Source organism: Maniola hyperantus, chromosome 5 (assembly GCF_902806685.2).
Source record: "Maniola hyperantus chromosome 5, iAphHyp1.2, whole genome shotgun sequence".
NCBI lineage: Eukaryota > Metazoa > Arthropoda > Insecta > Lepidoptera > Nymphalidae > Maniola > Maniola hyperantus.
Window position 1 is genome coordinate 6860006 of NC_048540.1, and position 26235 is coordinate 6886240.

At 35.6% G+C, this 26235-nt stretch overlaps 1 protein-coding gene across 1 annotated transcript in view; it reads right to left on the bottom strand.

Annotated features, from left to right (window-relative positions):
• The window catches only part of Tgi (Tondu-domain-containing Growth Inhibitor), a 41259-nt gene extending 16921 nt beyond the window's left edge, over positions 1 to 24338 (bottom strand). The window contains exons 1-2 of the mRNA XM_034968538.2: positions 23941 to 24338; positions 14243 to 14349 (exon numbers count right to left, since the gene is read on the bottom strand). Coding sequence (XP_034824429.1) covers positions 14243 to 14339 — 97 coding nt within the window. The 5' untranslated portion in view covers positions 14340 to 14349; positions 23941 to 24338. The remainder of the gene's footprint in view (positions 1 to 14242; positions 14350 to 23940) is intronic.
• Positions 24339 to 26235: the final 1897 nt, after the last annotated feature.

Here is a 26235-nt window from a genome sequence, read left to right on the forward strand (position 1 = left end):
GAACTCTCAGGCATGCAGGTTTCCTCACGATGTTTAACTGTTTACTTGAACAGTTATAATAAGATATTCAAATTAACGAACACAAGTGAGTAGGTATAATAATAATAATCTACTTTAACTTCCTTACATCAAATTTAATTATAACAGTTATACTTAACAGTTTGATGTATGTTCAAGAAAATTATACATATATACGTAATAATAACACATTTAATATGCAGTTGGAGTTAATTGTATTTAAATTTGGTCTTGCGTGAAGCCAGTAGCTCGTCCGTGACCGCGAGGCTCGCCGGGCTATAGTTATTATACATCGAGATAACAGATGGAAGCTGGCCGTCCACTGGACCGATAACATTGTGCTCGCTATAATACATATTTCCTTACATTTTTTGCGACACGCGTACGATCATGCAGTTGATAAAATTAATTAATAAGTAAAAAGTAAAAAATATTTTTAAGTTGAGGTTTTAGATTTAATTTAATAATTTAGGTATTTTAGTTTTAATTTAATGTTGTTTTTTTACTTTTTTAATTTATAATATAAAAAAATATTTCTTTGTATACCGTTGGCTTCCTAATAAATAATCTAGAAATTATTGTGAATAATATACTGGTAGATGAGTTACGAAAAAAAATTTAAGTCACTTAATTTTTTTAAAGAGTGAAACTTGGGTAGGTACCTACTAGGTACCTACTCATGAATACAAAAAAGTATAATGTCCAAACATAACAGCTATTGTATCTTGCCATATGCCCACATTCCATATCCGACACACAAGGGAAAACTAATTAACTTGGTATTTAAATGCCCAAAGATATAGACTAAACTGAAATATTATTACAGAGCTTATAGTAGAGATTTGACGTATGAAAATAAAATCTTAAAAGCAATTTGATGATGTCAGACAGACATTATCGTCAATAGTATTAAAGCCAATAAAGAATCACATTTAAGTTAATCACATAAGTCAGCTCGGGTGAAGTAGCGCGTCCGTGGCCTCGAGGCTCGTTGGACGGTAGTTATTTATTTTACGATGAGATAAGCTGACTTTTCACAGGCTGCATGTCGAAATGGAGGCTTATAAAGCTACGTTCAAGTTTCAAAGGCGTAGAAAGTACTTTAATGTGCCATGCAAAGGGCGTCAATTACGCGTTCTTGTGAAGAATTTCCTACAATTTGTCTACTTTTTACATAAACTAGGTATATTCTTTACAAATACTTGCAATGAAATTCATCTTATTTTGGAAACCTCAATCCTACTAATATTATAAATGAAATTTGGAATGGAGATTATACCCTGGATTAACACATAGGCTACTTTTTATTCCGGAAAATCAAAGAGTTCCCGCGGGATTTTGAAAAATGTAAATCCACGCGGACGAAGTCGCGGGCATCAGCTAATATTCTCATATATGCTTACCTACAATAAGATGGTCGTCAGTTTGTTCCTATAATTTAGATATCTATCTATGTTGTTCAAGATTACTAAATTGTACCTATAAGCGAAAAATTAACCTCAAAAAATCTTACAATCTGACACATTCACTGAACCTACCTACCACATGATATTATTAGAAATTTTAAAATATTGCATTATAACTAGTAGGTATAAGTAAAAATGACCAATATATTTTTATCTTGGTCTACAATAATGAGCGGACATGCAGAGATATTCTGATTTGAATATCTACTGTAGGCAAGAAAGAAAGAAAACGTTTTTATTTTATCACATTCATCAAAGATCAAAACTAAATAATGCAATAAGCAGATGAAATGTTGCTAAATACCTACAGGTCGCTCTCTCACCATATCGCTGCCGCAGAAGTGAAAATCCCGATGTTAAAGAATAAGCCGGTGGACTCACAGCTTATAATGGTATTTATGTATCAATGCTACCTGTGCACGCACCTTTTAAGAAGGCTGCCATGCAATCTGCTTGGCAGTCCAGTAGCTGATAACAATTTGTTTTTTTTTTAAATTCTAAAAGCCGTTTAGGAATGACAAATATTTATTTTATTTTTTATGGAAATTGACATCGGCTCTGTAAATCCACACTCTCTGTAACCACAGAACAGGTTAAACTTTTCTTAGAATATCGGTATGGTATACAGTCGTACCCTACTTATATAAATTACTTATGTATTTAAAAATCAAGGTTTTCAGTACCTAGTTAATCACCTTATCGTCAATTCGACCCGTTTTTTTATGTATGTACACCGATTTTTTCGAGGTTTCTGGACCGATTTGCAATTTTTTTTAAATCACCAGAGGATGTTTTTGTAGGTATGTTAAGTTTAACTAACTTTTCATCCCAGAAAACCAAAATGTTCCACGGGGTTTTAAAAACCTTAATCCTTAATACTCGAAGGCATGAGCTACTAACAAATAAAAAGAAAATCCAGCCACTCAGTTCTTCATAGGTGGGCCTTTGATATCTTTTTAGGGTTCAATGAAGTCACATCTGTTTATTGCTTACAGTGTCCCGTTGAAATGTTGATGATCGGGGTGTCTGTTTAGTCTGCAGTCTGCACACAGTTTAACATCAATAAAGTTGTAGGCATTGAGTTTAGACCATAGAGCAGCAGACCTCATACAACTCACTGTGTTGTCGTTTCCCAAATCCCAATGTGCTTCTTTCTCTTAGCTCTAGTGTGTCATTATAAAGCAGAAATCGAATTACCCGTATTTTTTGTACCTATTGTTACTAAAGTACCGTTATACTAACCTTAAATAGTAACGATACCCATACATCCATTATCGTTATCTAGATACCATTATTAATACCGGCATAAGTAACAATACTTATACCGGTAACTATACACGTAATATCATAATATCTCTATCTAACGACTATTGCCTCAAACATCGAAGCAGCTCATCTAGTCCTCCCCCTAATAACTTTAAAGACTGACCAAACACTAGGTAATTTTATGTAGATATAAACATATTTACATACTCTTCTGGCGACATTTTTCAGATGGTGTAACTGCGTCTGCGCCAATTTACTGATCAAGATAAAAAGCACGATTGGTGTAGGTACTTGTGTAGGTACGTCATCACATCAGGTTGATGCCATTTTGCCTCACATTGCTGCTCTATTAGTATTCACTATTCCGAACTCTATGACTGTGATATAGGCACCACATTGCGCGGAAGGCGGATGTCTGAAGCGAAAGTGAGGGAAGCGAAAACATTCCGCATTCCGCACTTTATTGTTTCAACTTCCAAGTGATATCTAATAACTATCGATGCAAGAAATATTCGTATTTGCGTACTATTTTTAGAATTCCATACCTCAAAAGGAAAAACGGGACCCTTATAGGATCACTTTGTTGTCTGTCTGTCTGTCTGTCCGTCTGTCTGTCAAGAAACCTACAGGATATTTCCCGTTGACCTAGAATCATGAAATTTGGCAGGTAGGTAGATCTTATAGCTGACATTTGGGGAAAAAAGTGAAAACCGAGAATTTAGGCTTACATAACACAAAAAAAATTAAATTGTGGTCATGAATTAATAATTAGTATTTTCAATTTTCTAAGTATACTAACTAATCAAAACTAGTATAACTATATCAAAAGGGGTATCATATGAAAGGTCTTCACCTGTGCATTCTAAAACAGATTTTTATTTATTTTTATGTATCATAGTTTTTGAATTATCCAGCAAAATGTAGAAAAAATACGACTGTAGTACGAAACCCTTATTGCGCGAGCCGGACTCGCACTTGGCCGGTTTTTTATTATTTAAATTTATAGACTAGGCTAGCAACTTAAGATGGAGCGCGCTTGCGTATTCACTCTTGATGACTTGAAGGTACCCATATTGAATGTGGAGCGGAAGCTGATGCTGGAGGGGCGTTCCATATCCTAGCGGTTTGAATTAGAAACGAGAAGGCAAATCGCTTCGTACGTGTCCGTGGAATTTCGATTAGATATACATACGGTCAGACCTTGACGATGTCTTGCCGTAAGTAAGTACTTGCGTAGCAAGTAGATTATTAGGTTTTTAATTTCTTGACCATAAATGAAGGGCTTTAGGTTTGATATCGGTAAGTAGTAGGAAGCTATCATATTCAATGTGGAAGCATGACGTGGAAGAATTTACTTGTCTAACTAGATGGACAGTTGCAAGAAATACAATTTTGTTATTTTGATTACTTACATAAAATGGTACAATTATTTTGATTTATTTTGAGTTGAATTTGAACATTAATTTTTCAATTTATTAAAAAAGCCTTTACAATATTTACCTAGGTACTAAGATTCAGTGACAAGGCAACGTTGAAGTTCAAAGTTAATTTACGTACTTAATCAAAACGAGGAGAAAAAGCCTTTACAATACCTATAAGTAGGTACCTATATTGTACCTACTACTTGATGAAAAAGTTTCTCAAAATTAAAATATTTTTACAATTACCTATACTATTATTATATTTTTTTTTGTAGTAGGTACTTTGAGCTTTTAACGAAGGAGCATATTTTAGAAAATAAGGAGTTAAAAATTCGAAATGCTTTATTTAAGGTAGGTACCACTAGAGTCATCTGTCAGGATGTTTGAAATTTAAACTCATCGTACAGCGCCATCTGACAGTCACCAACCCCATAACAGTTACACAATGCCACCCATAGATGGAAGCGCAATCAAAGTTTAACAACAAAATAATATTGATGAAAAAGATGTGAATATGAAAACACACCTATTCCATTTTAATTTTAAACATTTTTCTTTTCGATATTATGTATCTGAAGATTTGGAATTTATAATTATTGGTACTTGACAACTTAAAACATAGGTAACAGGAAAACATTTACTTCAAAACAATGTTGTTGTGATGTTTTTAGTATAATAGTAATATTTTATATTATAATACCTAATTATTATTAAGTTAATGTGACTGCGTAACCAAAATAAACAATAGAAAATATAAGCTAGTGAATGACATACCTACTTAAACAGCATGACAATGATATACAATCCAAACTTGTACTTAGTAGGTATAATCCCAAATCAAAATATTGAATATGTGAATAAATAAACCTTTTATTAAATCCAAGACGTAACTCGTAAGTAGCAACGTAGTAAAGTATAATAGCAACCTTATCGCTAAAACGGCGATCTCTTCCTTCAGCAACCTTCAGGTAGAGGACAAAATAATAATGATGTGGCAGGGATGTGCCAAAAAACTAGTAGTAGGTACTTATAATATTGACTGAATGATAGAAAAGTGTACATAAATTAGAAATTCAAATCATCCCTGACAAGTGATAGATAAATAGTTCTACGGTTGATAGATAAACCTTTTTAACCGACTTCAAAAAAGGAGGAGGTTCTCAACTCGTCGGAATCTTTTTTACCCAATTATTACCACCTTCCTGCTACAACATCAGACCTTGATCACTATTTATTAGTAATTGTCAACCACTCGTAGGGATAACCTATTTTTAATAGGGCTGAGTTTCAAAATAACAACTCTGTTAGCGTCGAGGGTTAAACACATTATACTTACAATAAATTTTTTCTAGTTATTGATGAGTTATTGTTATACTTAGGTAACTATACATATAATAATATGCTGGTACAGTAAAAAAAGGAAAGAAAAATACCAAAAATTGTGAAGGAAATGCGAAAATTGGGCATTGAAATCAAATTACAATACCTGCGAGTATAGTAACTACAAACTTTGGTGAGTTCAAAAAACCGCAAAAACAAACTGAGATGAAAAAAGTGTTATTAGACTTTGATCTATGAAATCGGTAAAACCATCACAGTAATATAATAATAACAGTAATATAATATCTAATTGCTAATAGTAGGTAAATAGCTAATTGGTTTCTTATTTTATAAATTTCAACCGAAGAAGTGCGAAAGGCCGTGAGTGACACTGCATAGTTTCTGCTGAATAATATGGATGATTCAATACAAAACAATTTTCATAAAACCTAAGTCCACGCCCGGTTATGTGTGCGGCCTTCTTGCATAACAAAATAGCACCATATACCGTGTGTCCGTACGTGGTAGCCCTGACATGGTTCGATCGCTATTCAACTAAGGAGTAGCCCTATGTGGATGTGTTTGTGTATGAATTTTTATCATTTATGGCACCTTGGCTCGTAAAAGCCGACTTTGCGAGAAGCGTTAGCGATGTTACAATTGTCATCCATCATACATGCTAAATTTGATCTTCTATTTCACTCTGCCAGGATAGTTGTTCTGACAGTTATTCAAAATCTCAAAAGAACGGGCGCACCTCAAAAACGCGTAATCTAAGGTCAAGTCAAAATTGGCATCTACTGACGTCATCAGCGTTGCTTCGATGCGTCCGATGCAGCCGAACATTGCGCCTAATTTACGCGCAAATTCAATATTGAAATTTAGGAAATATGTTGCGAGTCTCTTGTGGTGACTAAGGAGTATTTTAGGATTACCTTAAACCTAATGGACTTTGCACTATGCTGCGCGACGCTCCTGCCGCGACGCTCAAGTGCGCCTTGCTCCATACAAACTCTTATAAACTATATATGTATTTGCCTCAACGCGTCGCGTAGTTGCTTGCAGCCACATGAGTAGCTGCAGGCAACTACTCATGTGGCTGTCGTGTGCTGCAGCGTCGCTCCGGTACAAACTCATATAAACTAGACTTGCCGCGCCTCGTCACGTCGCGCAGCGCAAATGCGTTTGGACCTTAATAATAATACCTAATCTTAAAATTCGGAAAAGGGTAAACACTAACTTTCCTAGCCGCACCATTCCTGACTCAGCGACATAACATAACGTTGTATCACTGGACATGACTGTGTACGGTTTATTGATAATTTTATTATCTGCAATTCAGTAGGTGTACCTACATGGCCATCGGTTCAGGTATAAACATCCGAGTGGATTGATAAAACTACTCTTAACTTTCACGCACGAAACACTTTGGGTCATCGTTCCTCATTCGCATCTTCTTTAACCTGGGTATCTTTTCCGCTAGTCGTCCGTCCGATGTAGGTAGGTATACCTAGTACACGACAGGTTGAGATGGCATTCGGGGAGGGAACACCTCGCACATCCACACAGCCCTCGCGCTAGCCCGAATCGGGCGAGTGCGGGTAACGTGCGAGTGCGCGGGGCGTCCCCCCGTCTTATACCCCGATTGTCATCTCAACCTGCCGCGGACATGTCGTCATACGCATGGCTCGGTTTTGAAATATTCTTCTGCGATCTGTGTTTCCTACGAATTATAAATTCCGGGAACGTTTAAAAAGAGAATGAATAGGCATATTCTAGGCAAACACCTTCCATCTTTGACTACATTATCACTTCTCTTCAGATGTTATTGTCATGCGTGTCTTTACAGCAAATAAAAAAAACCTGATTTGGTCTCCTCATGAAAGCGATTACCGCATAGATTTACATCAAAGATAGGTTCGGTTTGATAGCACATCGCATAAGGTTGATGATAATTACTGAAAATTCCTTTGTCTGACCCCAACGAGTACGGACGGAATTCCATCGACATACCGAAGGAACTTGGACGCTTACGTCACACAAAATGATCGACACGTGCAAAACAATACCACATTTTTTCTTTAGCGAAATTGTTATCACTTATCACAGTATCCTTCGAATCCGTAATAGGAAATTATAATAGAGCTTACTTAAATTATTATGCTAGATATATATTATATACCTACCTTAAATAACTCAATAATTGAAGAAATAAAGGTAAATAACTTATTTATTCCGTTTTCTAATTACTTAGTAATTATCTAAGAAGCTAGAACTAAAATTTCTAATTATTCCGAACCAACATTTTTCTATCTTTAATACTTTCCTACTTTACTTTCCTATAAAGTACTTTCCTAAAACCACGTAGAATGGAATTTAATTTAACAGATGCAGACACACAGAAAAGTACTCAAAATCTAACCTAACTGTCTAGGATGCGAAGATAGGATGCCAACAAAATAATCCGAACTCTAAACGTTGTGGAATGTGGATACAAGAATATGGTTACGAGTCCTGGTTATTGTCACTAAATATTAATTAAAGGAAAAATTAAAAGAAAATTAGTATTACTATAACTAGTATTGATTTATCTACTACCTACCTAATAATTACAGGCAAACACTACCAAAAACAACCAATCAGCCTTGTACTAAAACGCACATTCCTTATCCTCACCTTGATGAATAAAAGAAAATCTAAAAACGCCAATAACAATTAGAGAGCAATGTGAAGAATTTGTAAACTCATTAGTAATACCGATACATGGATACGTATACAATTATAATTAGTCGAAGTGTGTTAGATCATTGAGACAATACGAGTAACGAGACGGCCCGAATAGCTCGAATAGCTCGAATAGTTGCACTCACGCTTGGCTGCCAATGAAATGGAATCATGCATTAGAAATTCAACTCTTCATGATGACTTCATTGATCTTGGGATTCATGCACATGCGACAGAGCACGCACGTGCATTTTTGACATTGCGTAGAGCTACGCGTTTTTCGGACAGAAACTTTCTACCGCATGACTTCATATATTTTCTTCGTTGTGTACAAAAACATAATAAGTACTTTAAGGAAAGCAATTTTATGTTATCCCAAATACAGCTGATAAGTCATTTAGTAAAGAGGTAGGTGTTTCCACATTTCAGAAATTTTGCCATTTTTGTTTCATTAACTGCTAATTTCCACATATCTTCTTTTGGTTTACAATTCAAGAACCTTTTAGTAGGTATAGAAAATTATCGAGTTTTTCAACCCTTCGAACTGAATTAAGTTTTTAGAATTTTTGCTAACGAATAATTATCAATTATTTACGGATTGTTAAAATAATTATGAAGACTCAGCGTGACACGTGGTTATTCAAAATTTTGTGTCATTTCAGAAGTGTAAAGCGATGACGAAATTAGGGTAGATGGAAGAGAAAACCATTTATACAGTAGGAAAATATATTGCCGTGACATCAACTCCCGGTACAGGTAAGTACAATGAAATAGCATATGCAAAGAATGATGCTCAAGTGGCATTCTAATGGCAGTCTGTCGGACGAAGAAGACCTGGTTAGCTTACCAACACCTGGTGACCAGACCATAAAAGAGTTGGACTCTCGTCGCACCATACATATCTGTTGCAGCCCTAAGTTCCACGCGGAAATAAAAGCTCTCCATCATCACCAAATATATTGTTATTAATAGTATAGAATTGGAGAGCATTGGAGAGTACCTATCTTCTATCGTAGTCAAGAAACGAATGCACAACTTATGTATAGGTACAACCTTTAAACTTGCGATATAGAAGCAAGCAACACATACTTCGTGCAAATATTTACATAGCCCAACAGAGATACCGAAAATGTAATTTGTTATGACAACAATAGTGATCAGTAATTGCATTCCTAAGAATGTTAGTAACTGTAGTCCGTAACGCAACCTACATTCTGCATTCTTTTCAAAACCGTAACACGCCGCCTCAGCGTTCCGGATCCAAATGTACACGCCACATTCACCCCTACATCTCTAATAATAAAACCTCATTTCACATGAAACATTCGATAATATACTACCAGGTATTGAATTTATAGAGAGCTGTAAAACGGCTACACACAAAGTAGCTTATGATGATTGATATGAGATGTTGATAACCAAGGCGTGATTTCGAATGCCGGTGCTAGCCTCGTTTGGTTGTGATGCGTGCTTATTGTTAGTGTGAAGTGTTGTAACACGGCAAAAATATTGCGAATCTATCCAGTTTACAGATGGTAGGAGGCAAAAGTACAGTGGACTCGGCTTCCAAGTCCGAGCCCGGCCGAATTCCTGAGCGCTTTCTCTGAGTCTGATAGTTTCGTCGCACGCGCACGCACGCCGAGCAATGAAAGTAAATGTTCATGCGCCCCGCCTCTGTCATCACATTGCATAATTATTTGCTATTGAACAATTGTTTGTAAACAACCAGCAACAGCTAGAGTCCATCAGTGGACGTTGCGTGATCGTATTTTGATTAGATGTAATTATATGCATTCCTCTAACGAACTCTATCTTGATCATCGGCATTATTGTGGCGAAATTTATTTTATCAGGCTTTTGAAATTCTTTTAAGATAAACCCAATTTAATACATTTATTCCAATGGAAAGTGTATTGTGGTCGAAGAAGGAATGTATCTAAAAAAGATATACCTACCTAGCTATGCTAGGTACCTACTCCTAGCACAAGCTTGAAGCTTAGTTGGAGAGGAATGGGGAATATTAGTCATTTAACATGGCTAATATTCTTTAAAAAAAACATTGTTTGGGCATGTGTTGTATCGGTAGCAAAACAACGATTCATTAATTTAAATATGATAACTTATTAGGGAAAGAGTAAGTTAAACGAAGCGGTCTGTGCGGATAGTTTTAATTTCAATAACACAGGGGTAAAGTATTAAAGACCCTCGAGGTATCTTGTGGTTCTATAGTATAATAACAATGGAGGACGATCAGTTATAGTTAAATTATTTATTTGAGTAGGTGTAGGTATTCCGTTTTGAATAGCTAAAACTCAGAAAATGTTATTGCCGACGTTATGTTTACAAATACATTCGCAATAGAAACGTAACGCTGGTATGCGGAAATTTCTGGCAAGCAGTAAAGAAATAAGCAAGCGGATAGTGGAAACATTATGAAGTGAAAATCGTATTATTCCTATGATCCATACGACTGAATATATCAATCAATAGCAAAGATACTCATACTACGAAATTCATGTTCATATTATGTAAGATAATAAAAACTAGTTTACAGTGTAGCGGTAGAGACATTATATCATTTAATTCAAATTGAATACGTCCATAAAGTTATCACCAAATCTGCCAAAGCCCACGACTATAGGCTTCACCACCACGTTAACGTTGAAGCAATCCAGCTGCTTGACGTAACGGAGACAGTGAGAAGACTAAAAAGGACCAAACCTTTTGAGTTAGTGTATAGTGATTAGTGATAGTGTACATAGTGTAAGTGCTGAAAGAACACGTGAACAAAGTGTCATATCTCAAATCAAGAAAGACTAAGATGCGTCAGTGGACAATTTCTTAGTATATAAGATAATTTATAAGTTTAGGTTAAAATAAAATTACTTATTAGTCATACATTAGGCTAGATCGTAATATAATTGAGTAGCTAATTGGCACTCAACAATAAGGAAAAAAAAAAAAAAAAAAAAAAATTTAATTCAAAAACGTAATTAAAAAATGTATTGCGTAGACGCAGATCGTAAGCATTTACGTGGACAATCATAACTAAATCTCTGTTTTTAACTACAATATTTTAAAAGTAAACGTATACTTTTATAGTCACATAGATAAATTGAATTAACTCTTTATTGCACACACAACAGAGAAACAACATACACAACATAAATAAAAAGGCGGTTTTATTGCTAAAACAAACTCTAAAAAGTAAGAAATCTCTAGTCAAATCTAAAGAAATCTAGCTAGTATCCATCACAAATGCAACGATTGCAGAATTGACTTAGATGTCGAACTAACACAATAGACGCAGTCACAATTGCGTGGTTTCGACCCCGCGTTACCCGGACGTGTCGCTTGAATGATTGTATGAAAAAAACAAACTACAGTCATAGAGAGGAAGCCCAACCAATCAAAGCACAAAACCTTCCGAAATACCGACCGGCTTAACAAATCATTGCTATTGTTCTAAAATTTCAACAATGAAAGTTTAATTGTCATAAAAGTCTTTACTGTGAAGCCAATTCAACTTGAGGGTAACATTGTGAAGATAATGGGTGAAGATCAAATAAATATGTAGACGGAAAAAAATTGAAAGCATAAAACGAGACATGAAATTTATAAAATAAGATAACTGGATAGAATTTTCATAATATAAAATACTTTAAGAAGCGTATATTCGAATAGAACATAGAAATATGAAATAAGAAGATTTTTCACAGAAATAAACCTTATACAAGTGCGTTTAAATCGTCACTGGTTCGGAATAAATCAAGTAAAACGATTTAAGTGGCAAGAAATTACTATCTTCAAGGTGAAGGGAATTTTTTCAGTTGATTAATTGAGTTTCTTGCTGCGTACAAGGATACCTGATGCAAAACACAAATCGCAACTATAAATAAAATGGTATAAAGACGCAAAATCACTGCCTTAACAATGGAGGCAATTGTTCTACAAGTCTAGGGATTTTTGTTCTGCAGACTGAATGAGATCTTCTTGTTTAAATATGCATACTCAGTAGAGGCAAGTCATGGTTTTAATGATGACAATATTAATTTGAGAGCTACAAAGACTAACTGTGACATTCTTGTGATCAACACACACATTGGTGGAAGAAAAACATTACTCACTGAAAAAATAAACTTGTGGTATTTGGTAGTTGGACCGTGACTTTGAACAGACGTTCCACGTCCCATTTACTGTGAAACAAATTGTAGCGAAGAGGAAACCCTAGAAAACCAGTCAAATCACAAGGACTGCCGTCAAACCAGTCCGAGGACATAATGGAAACGAGTCCGAGATCACAATGGAAACCAGTACGTAAAGTTGACAGTTTGTTAACTTGCTTAAATGAGGTCTTCGTAAGGATAATTTATACATTTTAAAGAATTGTCGCATTGATAGTGCTTGTAATGTGCTGTTGGATAAAGTTTAATTGTCATAAGAGTACTGCAAAACATGCAAGTCACAGTCGGAATGTTGAAGACATTTTAAAACAATAAGATGTCAATCGAGTATACAAATTCTTGGTTGTGGACTGTAGTGATTCGAGATATAATAAAGCTACAGTCACAAAATCGCTGTAAAATGTCTGAAATATGTTCTTTTAAATGTATTAGATAGATACATGAAAAAAACACAAAAACGATAAAAAATTATGATTGATTCAAAAGACGAAATTATAGCAAAAAAATTATCTATTAAAATATTAGACGATAATATTATGGACTCATTTCAATAAAATTAGAGACCATAAGCTTTGTATGGCATATAAAAAATTCCTTCTAATATAATTATTATAAATGAATACGTTTTTATTGTCTACATCACGCTATAGAAAATTCTCTTTAGAATCTTACGATTATACTAATTTAACAAACTGGACGAATATTTAGAATGACTGCGTGTGAACTTTGGAGTTCATAGGGGTAGAGGATATTATGTCTGAATTATTAAGTCAAAGTGAAAGTCAAATCATTTATTAAAATCGGGTACCATTGTAAACTTTTTTTGATTATAAACGTAAAATATAATACAACAGATATCCAGCTGGACGAAAACAGCCAAAAAAAGAGAAAACGATTGATAATAATTTGTCCGCGTCCTAACAGATGACGATTAACAATGTCAGCTGGAATCTGGAATGTGACCCGCCTACAAGGCCGCGCGTCGACTATTGATAGCTTGTTAGATACAGCTTTAGAGCCAACAACCAAAATAAATACATTTATGGTTAAATATACGATACGATACGTATAAACATACGATTTAAGTTACATTAAGTTACTATTTAGTAGTTAGTAGTTGTTGTACGTTGATTGTAATAAAAGAAAGATTTTTTCTTTTCTTTTTATTTGATTACAGGTGTAATATCTGTTGTTTTAGTCAAACGCTTGAAAAGAAAAAACCAGAATACAATTCGATAATTACAATTTACTCAATTTTGGATGAAGACTCCGCGTGGCGGCGCAAGACCGTGACATATGGAATTCCCTACAAGATATCTATGTCCAGCAGTGGACATCTATCGGTTGATAATGACCATGATGATGGGTGGGGATAAAGAACCAAAAAGCTTTTTTAAAGAAAGGATAATCGCCGCCCATGAAAATTTGCCACATACCCGACTACGAGGAACCAGTAATATGTTAAAAATTTGCATCACCCGGAGGAACCGGTAATGCGTTACCGGGATTTTTTTAACAGAATTTAACAACCCCAAACATTAGTAGGAACTAGGAACACCAAATTAAGGAACTGGTAACTTTGCATTTTATAAACAATAAAAAAACATACAGAACATGATGTAGGTACTTAACTAAATTTCCGAGCGTTAACGACCTCAAAAAAATATGGGTGGATGAGGAAAGCGGAAGACCGTGCGGTGTGTAGGAACCTAGAACCTAGCGCGTTCTTAAAAATACCTTTGATCAGATAAAGCCTCGGCTAAAAATAAAGATTTAAAAAAGAGACCTTTGATCAGCAATAGATACAATATGTAGGCTGATTGGGTGAATTTCCTTCACTTACCGAAGCTTTCTGAATCACTGGCGGGATACGCAGGGCAAGGTTGCACCATGGTCGCAGCGCGCGATAGCACGTCCAACGCTGACTCTACTTTCTCCATGTTGGTATACCTGAAAAATATTACATTTCAACATTAATTTCACAAAACATTCTCGTATTTACCACCCAAATAGTTTCATAGACTAGATATAATTTGAAATTATAGTATGAGCACACAGTGAGATATCACAATGTTTTGTGAAACGGAAGTCGGCTTCTTTAGTCTATTATTGTCAAAGGAAATTCCATATTGCAGAAAGATTAATGACCAAAATTAATAATCAATCACATCTTTAATCTGTCGGTAGACTCGATAGGTTATTTAGCAACTAACAGTGTTGATGAGTAACTTCTCGACAGATTACAGATAAATTGATTTTTAATTTCAGCCGTAAATCAATGTAAGTACCTATATTGAAATAACGAGCTCTTTCATCCGTCACCGATAAAAATCACACTACAAGAATCGAGAACGATGTTGTGGCTTGTGAGTTGTGAGGTCGAATCAAATCGCGAGTTTTCAAAAGCGGAAACAATTCTCGTCTGAGCACGTAAAAATATTTGGCTCGGCGAATGAATGTCGGCGTCGTCGGTTATACATAAAGTGGCATGCAAATACCGGAGCGAAAATTCCACTGTATGTAAACGGCTAGACGGTGGACAGACGACCGTGGTGGCCGGGAATCGAGTAAATAAGAGATGGGGACAAATTACAAAAGAGTTGTGGATGTAGTTGGGACGTCATACATGTTGTGAACGACGTTGTTGTTTATTATTGCTCTGATAATACTGTTTAACAGGCGAGAAATATCATCATTTACCCTATATACCCCTTGCAGGTTAGCCCGCTTCCATTTTAGACTGCATCATCACTTACCACCAGATGAGATTGCAGTCAAGGACTAACTTGTATCTGAATTTAAAAAAAAAATGAATAAATTAGAACAAAGAATACGACTCGGCACCTGGCTAGACGGTTGACAGACGACGAAATCGAGTAAATAAGATGAAGACAAAGAGTATAGGTACAAGTAAGTAGAATCGGAGCGCATGTCTGGTTATGGGCCAAGTGATAAACGAGGGAATTATTTATACTTCCTTGATTACAAATAAAGCGGGTAGGTAATCAATAAACGGTAAAATAATTTAAGTAAATTATAATGGCGTTTCTAGAATATTATTGTGAAGCAGTGGGTTAAATAAAAACCAGCAAGCAGTATAATCGCTCCAATTTATTTATTAATCATTCATCGCAATAACAATCACTGATTAATATTTTATACTATTTACAACACATTAGTTTTTGCTTACACAGATGTATTTATTACTGTTTATTTATATCACTATTAATCTGCATTGATTTACTTGTCACAATTTCTACTTACACTGAATTTACCGATTAACTAATATTTAGAACACAAACTGGCATAGTTTTAGCTGACACCGTGTTACGTACAATAATATCTCACGAAATGAGCTCTCATGGCTTTTTAAAGATGTATCCCTACCGAAGGCGTCCGGTAGGTGGGCTGTGATTCGCTGTTTGGCTGCGGTTGGCGGTGATTCGCTGTCATTGGCTGTGATAGACCGGCTTGGCAGTGATTAGCCGGCCTCACATAGGTTGGCTCGGGTTGGCTCGGATTGGCTCGGGTTGGCTCAAATGTGTGGCGTTACAATTGTCAGAAATACTTTAGTCCGTCAGTCATGATGAAAACTGAGGATTTGTCATCCTTTCTGAATTTTTTTAAGCTTAACTTTTAAGATAATATTACTTATTGTAATTTTGAGCAGAATACAGATTTTGGTTTTATACCCAATGGTTGCATAACATGCAGTTAAGGTTACGTTATGGTTACCTTTAAACTTTGGCCACCAATAAAAAGTAAAGTGGGTTGCACAAGTCAGCACCTATTCATATCTTATCAAAAATTTACTTATGCAACCCTTCGGTCAAAATTTACTTTACCTACTTATCATGCAACTGGACCTTTAGTAAAGTTGAAGAATGCTTATTGACCAATCATGACTGTAGTACGAGATGATGCCCGCGACTTCGTACGCGTGATTTAATTTTATTTTTAATTCCGTGGGATTTCTTTATTTTTTCTTAGTAGCCTATTCCGCCTCCAGGATGCAAGCTATCTCTATTTTCTATGCCAAATAGATGATGTCCATGACATCGTCCACGTGGATTTCGGTTTATAAGAATCCCGTGGGAACTCTTTGATTATTCGGGACAAAATGAAGTTGTAACAGTACGTAAGTCATTTTAGGTGGGTTTTAACATTCTAACCATTCGATGAAGATAGTTCACCCGCTTTCATTCGACAAATCAGAATCATAAGTTTTTTCGTCAGTAACTTATACATCATACCTATCATATCGTAAGGGTTGCTAACGAATATTTTACTTTTCTATTACTCTCCTGTAAAGTGGACTTTTTTGCCTTACGTACTGTTAGAACTTCACCGACCATATGGGTAGTAAATACGGATTTTCTTAAATATTATCCTAATAGAACTTGGTCCACAGCATGCATACCGATTAGAGCGCGCGGGAACACGGCCAATGAAGCACTATCGCAGATCGGCTGCTCGCTGCCAGTTCAAAATGTGACATTATGATTTGATTATACTGACACAAATAGTTCACTTGACAAACATATGCTGCGATTTAGTATGACCTAATGGAATTAAATAAATAGGCACCTATACTTACATGTTTTATTTTTATTGGACTACAAGACTATAACTAATATATCTTTTTTTTTTAAATAATGATCGTGGGAGAATTGAAAACAACTTAATCAGTTGTTCAAAACACTGTCTATTCTAAACCTTTTTTCACAACTCGTATTTTCGAATCATCTGCCTGCCTGGTGCCGTCCGTCAACCCTGATTGCTATTCAAAAACAATTTACAAAAAACATATTTCTTATTATTACTTTACAGTTATTTATAAAGAGTTAAGTAAAAAGTAAACTAAGTAAGTAGGTACTATAGAGTAGTTAGAAAGCTCTATTCAAAAATCTATGAAGCGCTAGGCAGCTGCGATGCGTGAAGAGGGGTTAGGAAGTTAGGGGCCAGAATCATACATGGGGTTTTATGCCGAGATACGTACCTACTACGTACGCGTCCCTACTCTATTCAAATTAAAAATATGAAAGACGGTGTGGTGTAATAATTATAATATTTTATATTAATTTGTCTTAACTTAAAAAGTGCTGAATAGATAAGTAAGTAGATCACTATTCACTAACCATATTATAAATGCGAAAGTGACTGTTTGTTGGTTCGTCCTTCAATTAAGTCACGACGGGGAAATGGACTAAAGTGATTTAAAGGTGTTTAACTATGCCCATGTAAAAAAGAATTCTACGAGATTTTTTAAAACCTACATCCACACGAATGAAGTCACGGGCATCAGCTAGTAGCTAATAAATAGTGATTTATATAGGTGGTTTCTTATTAGCCATCCTTGTGAAGTCGGTTTTAGTAGTAGGCCGGCAATGCAATATGTTGATCATGATCATTGATGTTGGAATCCCATGGTGAATAGGATTTTACTATCGACGTATTTTATGAATTTAGAGCCATCTGCAGAAACAAACAGCAAACAATTTATGTTACAACCTCGTTTTTCAATAGTAGCTAATGATTCGTATATTGTTATCAAATAAACATTAAACATCGTGAGCGATTAGGGACATTCCACGCATAGAGGTATATCCGACATAATTTCATATAAATAAACCGCCGATGAATCCTAATGAGTGTAATAAATGACGTGAAATTCCCGGAATGTGGCCATAATAAAATGTACCTATGACATTATTACTTTCAAAAGTCGACGACTGTACGGTCTACTTGTGCATGGCGCTATATGGTTTGTTAGCGAGAGACTCCAGTTTCAACACCCAGAAAGAAGACTCGATGGGAGAAAAATTTCGATGAGCTCCCAACGAGTAACACTGTGACACGATTGAGTGTGACTCGTTGGGAACCCATCATCTAAACTGACTGCTAAGGTTAGCAGCCTGACAGATGATTATATTATCTTTATGATGGACTATGTTGTTGAGACGACGACGGCTAAATTAAAAAACCGAATAAGTTCACTGTCCGCGGATGAAATAACTAAGCCAACTATAACTACATAGTTAGTAGTTTAGATAGTACGGCGGCTGGCGTTAATGATGAAGAATTTGGTACATTAACCACAATAGAATTTTTCCCGGAGGCGGAGTCGAGAGTATGTAGGTATCTAACCGGTATGCCGACTACGACCGAATAGATCAGTTAACCCACTATAAATGTTAAAACAAAAAGTAACATTGAAATTGTATTTAACTTAGGTATCTGCTTTAATACTGTCACAATAGCAAAGGAGAAGAATGTGTGGTCCATACAGCATTAGGTCCCGGCTGAATGGTGTTTACGATGGTTGGGTTGGGATGGATGGGGTACCTTATTTTGTAGGCTATAGAATTATAGATAAACCAACCATTTGGGGTAAATATTAATATTTGATTGAACTTTAGGTTTTATTTTAAAACTTTGTTGGTAAGTATACCTGTGAAACTTATATTCCAGGGTTGCATTTATTAAAATTTGCGCTGTAAAAATATGATATGTCGGTATTATCTTTCAAGACGAGGTTTAATAGATATATATACGGCTTGCCAATATCAAGGACAATATCACGGAATCCACTAGCTACCTAGATCACCCAGTTAAAATTATGTTTATTGACAAAAACTAGTTAAATATTTAGCAGGCTTTTACACATTGTTTTGTTGCATCACGCAACCAGAGATTTCCTTAATTAGTACCTATGAATACCGATTTATTTTGTTATTTATGAAGACGTGTCATGTTTTTTCTTTCTGTTAAGTTCTTTTTGCTTCTAGTTAAGTAATTTACTTTTATTCTGAAAAACTGCTTATCAAGACCGCTCTATACTCACGCACGAATCACTGCCGTTAATTTTGAATGGACCGCGATTCGCGCGTGATTTCTGTGCGACAAATATAAACGCAGCGCCCATCTGATAATTTTTCTACATTCTACACTCGCAGTTTATCGTACTTTAGTTCAGTCCCTTTATTGCCGACAACACACCAATATCAGACGTAAAATGTCGCGAACCACAAGTGCCATACCTGCACAAAGCCACGAAACAATCCACACACAAACTATTGTCATGATCTGTGTCACTTAATCAGCAAAACAGCCAAACTTGCAATTGTTCATTGTGGAGTCTACTCTTCATTCTTCATCGCCTGAGAATTGTGAGTGTGTTCTAGAAGATTTGTGTGGGGTTGTGTCATTGTGTGTTGATGGTGTGTATAGTTTGCATTCGGGCGGGCGGGCGGTTCATATTGCATCCCCACGTTGTAACTTTGTAATTATTTTGGCGGTTTATGGCGAATTTCTGTGGTTCTTTGTATAGCCGCAATATTGTCTGTATTGAGTTCTGCAAAGTAATACCTGCTTATATCCAACATATTCTGTTATATATTTACGCAATGCGAGTGCAGAGCGGGCTTTACAGTATTAAGGAGCGAACCTCGCCCAGGGACTTTTCACAAATTTTGTACGGACTATAAGTAATGTATTCATTTTGATTGAGCAGAAAGGCACCTAAATTTTTTATATGTCCGGCTCCAGGATAATAGCTAACTACCTAATTGTCTGCTAACTAGCTGTCTGTCTGTCTGTTACTTTTTCACGGATAGATTTAACCGATTTTGACGTTGGGTACAAAGATCATAGCTTAATCCTGAAAAACTAAAGAGTTCCCACGGGATTTTTAAAAACCTAAATCCACGCGGATGGAGTCGTGGGCATCATTTTAGTACCAAACTAGATGGAGGCGTTTTTGGCGCCTGTTGTACCTCTATACTCTATAGCTCTATGTCATCGGTGCTTGGTCACGAAGCCGTTCAACGGAACAGGAACTAGTTATTATGTATCGCATAAGGTTCTATTAGGAACTTACTTATGGATATGACGTTAGCGTTTGAACATCTTAACTAACTACAAGTAGTTATAGGTACCACAGTCTAAATGCTTTCAGTGAGACAACTAATAACTACTGATCCACTAGTTACTTACTAGGTACGCAAAACTCTCTCTGCAAAGCAGTCTCTGACTAGATAATATGTCCGTTAACGAACTGTATCATAATATCTCTAGGCTGTGGGAGTACCTAACTGGCTAATGCTTGTGACCAGCCATTCGCTTACTAGGTAGTACAAATTAGTTATTTATGTTTAAACTAATGTCCTTACCTGTATCAAATTTATAGTTTTTTGGGTTCTATCTTATGAAAAACGAAGAATATCGACTAGATTGAAGTTTTCCAGTTTGAATCTCAAAAGTAAAATTAAAAAGTTTTATTTCCTAAAACTGAAGCTATTGGTGATCAACTGGTTTGTTAGTCATCTGATACTTATAAATATGATATTCTATATTATTAAAAAAATTATAGTAAAATAACAAAAATTAAATTTTTGTGGGTTCGACCTCAAAGTTCACTTTTCGTCCACCTTCTTAAATAACTAAATATAAAATAGTTTTCTAGCATTTATACATTACTTTGAGGGCTTGAACAGAAAGAGAATAAAACATATTTCAAACATAATAATATTTAAATAACACTTTTAACGTTTTAACAAAAAGCGAATAAAACATACCTATTATGTAGGTATGCTTCAATAAAATAATTACTTATTGCTGCACAAATTAGATTCTAGTATTCTAGTCTCTAAGCGTTTCTTAGAGAAATCCTAAAGTTAAGACAAAAGATTCGGCATAATTTAAATTGTAGAGTTGGCTAAATCAAAACAAAACTAGGTAGGTACCTACGTAGTACGTACCCTACGTTACCTAACTGATGCATTAAACGTGATTTCACGCTTTGACATAACTTTACATAAAATTTTATTCCTAAGCATTTTTTTTATATTTGCGTCCTATAGTTTTTTCGTAAAAATATGAAAATCTTCCATATTCCTATTTTATATACTTAAGTGGTTATTGACCTTGTGTAGTACTCAATATTATTGTAATGTCTTGGATTGTCTTATCGTGGTAGGGGCTATTTTCATAAAAATATTGTTTGTCTTACGTAGGTAAGGCCCAAGAACATCGGTGTCCAAGAAGAAGGAGATTCATACCTAATTAAATTCTGCTAAGTCATACTTATTACATTTCATCATGATCTAAAATTCCAAACCAAAACTGAAAGCTGACCATAATTGCCACATTTAGGCCACATTTATTTTGTAACTACATATCAATCAATTTCAGCTTGATAAACTTGGCTAATATTCTTTCTTAAAAAAAGAAAGAAAGAAAGAACTAATATGTATTTATGTATAGATCCTCGTTATAATATATAAAACGAGTCTCCTAGCTGTTGATCCTTGGAATACAAGAAACCACCTGGTTGACACTTGATACCTAGGAAGAAATTGTTTGACGACGTAAAAGAATGGATCTGAGTCCAGACATAGCTACTTAGAAATGAAGAAGATGGTCATAACCGCAAGAGTTTTCTTCAACTAACCTCCAAGCATAATTTTAAAGAAAGCTCCTTGATGATAATGATCGACAAAATCAAACTGTGAAACTTGTTCATGGTTAAGTTCGCATCAGAGAAATCTCCGACGAAGATCGTTTGATTGTTATGTTTGAATCATTTTATTAAGACTAATTAGAAAATGTGCTGCGAAATAGCTACGACGCATAATTGGCTAAATTCCATTGTTGTTCCTTGGAAACATGCATTTTAATGCCTACATTTTATTTCATAAAAACCATGTGAACTGATAGATGGAGAAAACTTGATATTTATAGCATCGTCAAACAGCTTATAAAATTCGCCAGTTTTCTTGTTTAACATTAGAATTTTATTAATTAAAATTTGCAGTATAAACAAAACAGGCATTTAAACCAGTGACACCTGAAAGTTCCAAAAGGAGTCACATAGTGATCGAACCTTGACATTCCGTGTGGTAAAAATAATAATCTATTTTAACACGACTCGTCACACAAGCTAATTTAAACTTTTTCGTTTGACAATAAAGTCTAAATTAAGTTACACTGGGTTTATAGGAATGCCCGCATTTGGGGTATGGTGCTTGTATTTTACGACGTTTACCACCCCTGCTGCGCTTGCGCACGTGTCTTTAAAGGGTCGGGGACTGGCAGATGTTCAACAGTTATATGGCTGCCCAAGACCACTCGTACAGTGACGGTTATCTTCAATCTACATTTTTAAAGCATCTATTTAGTTATTACAATTATGTGTATTCATAGGTGTGTTTTTGAAATATCTTGTATTTTCGTTTCTTGTATGTAATTCCTTGCCTAGTTCTAATTTTTTGTATGTATTTCGAGTAACAAATATATGAATCTTGATAGTACCTAGTAGGTAGATACGAATGCAGTAGATAGTGAGTTAAATACAACTGTACTTAGTATATATTGTACATACATATTATGCACAGATAAAACAACAATTCTGAATTTTTTTTCATCAGCTGCAGTAAGAAAGAATTGCGTTACAGTGATAATGCTGTAAGAATCCACCTATCTATTAAATATATTAAGTAAATAAAATATATAACTTGTGCTTATCAAACTGGATTAGGTACCTATACGCAGTTGTATATATTATAGTAGTATTGAGTACTTAGACCTACCTAAATTCCTAAGCACATAGGTACATTACTGTGCGATATGGCCTTATAAAATCAATAATAAAATACCTACCTAGACCGTATTCAGATGAAAACAGATTGCGTCACGGATTTGAAGCTGCATCCAGCGATCACAGTGCGGCCTACGGGTCACATTGAGTAATCGGGTGGAGTATTATCGAGCTCTTATCATTGGGGCCGCGAGTGTCACGAATATCTACCTATTTAGCGTATGATTATTACACTTGCGACATCTTACTAGACAATATTTTTTTTTTTCTTAATTTTAGAATTTTCGTCGTGAAATGGGCGGTGGACGTAAACAAGCACTTGTATTTTCTACAACCCGTCAAAATGAGTTCTTTATTTTTCATGTAGCATATTCATCCCATACCTACCCTTCAAAATTATTTCTCTGATCTCTTCGTCTTTTCGTCGCAACCAACTACCTAGTCTTAGTGTAAGCAGGATGACAAATGATAAATCAAAAAGTCTATAGTGTGACTTTATGCCTAAAGGCGTATATCAGCCGCATTCCACGCTATTATGTTCGCGAGATTCCTTGCCGTGCTCACCGAATGCCCCCGCTCCGACTAGCGGCAGATTTTTTGCGTGGCGCGTTCGTAAATCAAACCGGTAGGTACCTACCTATGTACTTGCTCGTACTTATTTTGATAGCTGCTTATTTGATGCTCACGATTCTTATCCGTATAAATAATTGCGTTGTACGATTCTTTATTTAAAATAATAAAAACAGAATCCTCCTCTTACGTGTAACGAAGTAGGAGGTAATGTGGTATCAGCTCCGCTCTGTGCTATCATAAAACGACATGGAATGTAATGTTCGTTACAGCACACAATTTAAATGTAAATTTATCGCTAGGGAACCTGTAACAATGCAATGAAGAATAGTATGACTGTACAAGAATGTAACACTTTATAATTTAATACTTACGTTGTTTCCCACGTTACAGCACAATGCAGGACCGAAAGTTTTTTATACGTATAACACTTTATAATAGCTAACTTATTTCTACACAAAACTGAGTTTATTTAATTTCTAATAGTTTATCAAAATATATTTATCTCTAAAACAATGTTACAAAACCGGCAAAGAATAAAAATCAATATGAAACGGTTCGCTCAAACTACACGACTAAACATTCGCCGGAATAGCACGATTTGTAACAATAACTTTGCGACGTGGAGCAATGCACTTAGTTTTACCGCTTTATATCCATTTTCCTTTATGAAAACTATTGCAGTATTTGTTGTTATTTTATAAAATCCAACTACCGCGCCACGACTCTGTTGACGAAATAGTCGCGTTTGACATTTGAGCCGAGCCCACTGCGATTGGAATGCAAGGAATGTCAAATATTTTCAGTGCTGCCATCTATTTGAAGGAATTTAAACGGTCAAAGGCAGCGTATGGAGTGCTTATCGAATAGGTACCTACGTTATTTAGATTAGGACGTAAATTGAGCTCGGAGTGACTTTATATACCACAGATGCTCCTATTTCGTTCCTTCGTTTATATGTTATTTTAAAGAAATTTTGATGAATTATCAAAATAGGTATATTAACTATATTTTTCGAGTTCAAAGTAAAAGAAAGTGTGGCAGCATGCTCGCAACTGTTGGAATGCGGCCAGGTTAGTGCCGTCGTTTAGAGACTTCGCTGGCGCAGGCGTGATGGCAGGCCGCGTCTACAACAGGGTTATCGACACACGAGGCGAAAAGTAGGGTCGGCATTCGGCGTGTCTGCTTCGTTGTTCATGTACCGTGGCGTAACAGGCGGCCATTGTCTCGCATCGTTTCTTCAGTTATAATGTTTCATTTGATATTATATACTTAAGGACCTAACTGGAGATCCACAATTTGTTTCATATTCCCAAGTTTGTAAAGGCACAAAATATGTATTTAAGTATATATAATAATGCCATCTGTGGACTACGCTTAGAACTGTAAAGCTAAATATTTCAGTGCAGCAAAGGGTTGATTACGAGACATACATAGAAAAAAAATATAGATGTCATCGCTCAGATAGCGTTTTTTTTTGTTTTTTCTTAAATGTACATATACGGTCGATTATTTCGAGGTTTCTGGACCGATTTGCAATTTTTTTTAATCAACAGTAGAAGTTTCCGTGGTGGTCCCATATTTTTTTGATCCAACTCCTTAATTCTGATGCTGCAGGGTTACTGCCTGCCTAAGTTATCAAGATTCAGGAAGTGTTCATTGTGTATTAATATTGTAGGTACTAAGCAACGACTTCATGCTTGGACTCCAAGTCCTAACTCCTCAACCCTGATGATGCAGGGTACAGCACTCCTAAACTATACCTAGTGATTCAGGAACTGCGGATGGTGCAATATTATTTTAGGTATCAAGCAGAGACTACATCATTGAACTTCGGATCCCATTCCCAACTCCTCAGTCCTGATGCTGCAAGGGATTGAACTCCTAAGCCGGGATATGGAAACTTCTGATGGTGAATTGATATTTTAGCTATCAATCAACGGCTTCATGATTACACCCCAAGTTCGACCTCCTCAAACCTGATGATGCAGAGTACAGCACTCCTAAACCATAGAGATTCAGGAACTGTTCCTGGTGAAATAATATTGCAAATGCCGAGCATAGCTGATATTTTTTAGTTAGTAGTTGTTGTTGTTGATTAGCATAGATAGACACAGCTAGAAGCTAGAAGCTATAAACTTTAAACTATAGAAACGAGAAGCGAGAAGCTAGAAACTAGAGGGGATGAACATTCAATAGCACTATTCAACTGAATTTTATTTATAAATAGAGCTTAAACACCAATTTCTATATTTCGAACTACTTACAAAAATAACGAACTTCGATACAAACTTTCATCCCCTATTATTTAGGCCCCTTGGGATAGATCGTTTATCAGTGCTCACTTACGTTAAATACTTACTATAAAGAGCTGTGTAAAATTTCATGCTTCTAGACCGACTGTCCACTTTATTAAGCTCTGTGTTGTCCTTGTCCTGCGACTCCGTTTTATCAGAGTGAACTAGAGTGAGGGAACTCTCGGTTTGATCCTGGATCGACGGTATGTCAAATATTAGGCTATGGTGACGTAAATTCAAAAAAAATTAGGGCTACCTGCGTCAGTGACGTCTTCAGTGACGTCGACGCCTCGAACGTTTTGTTAATACTCCCTAATTGTCTTTAACTATGGTTTCATGAAATAGATTACAGGAACAATAAAACGAAGTCTC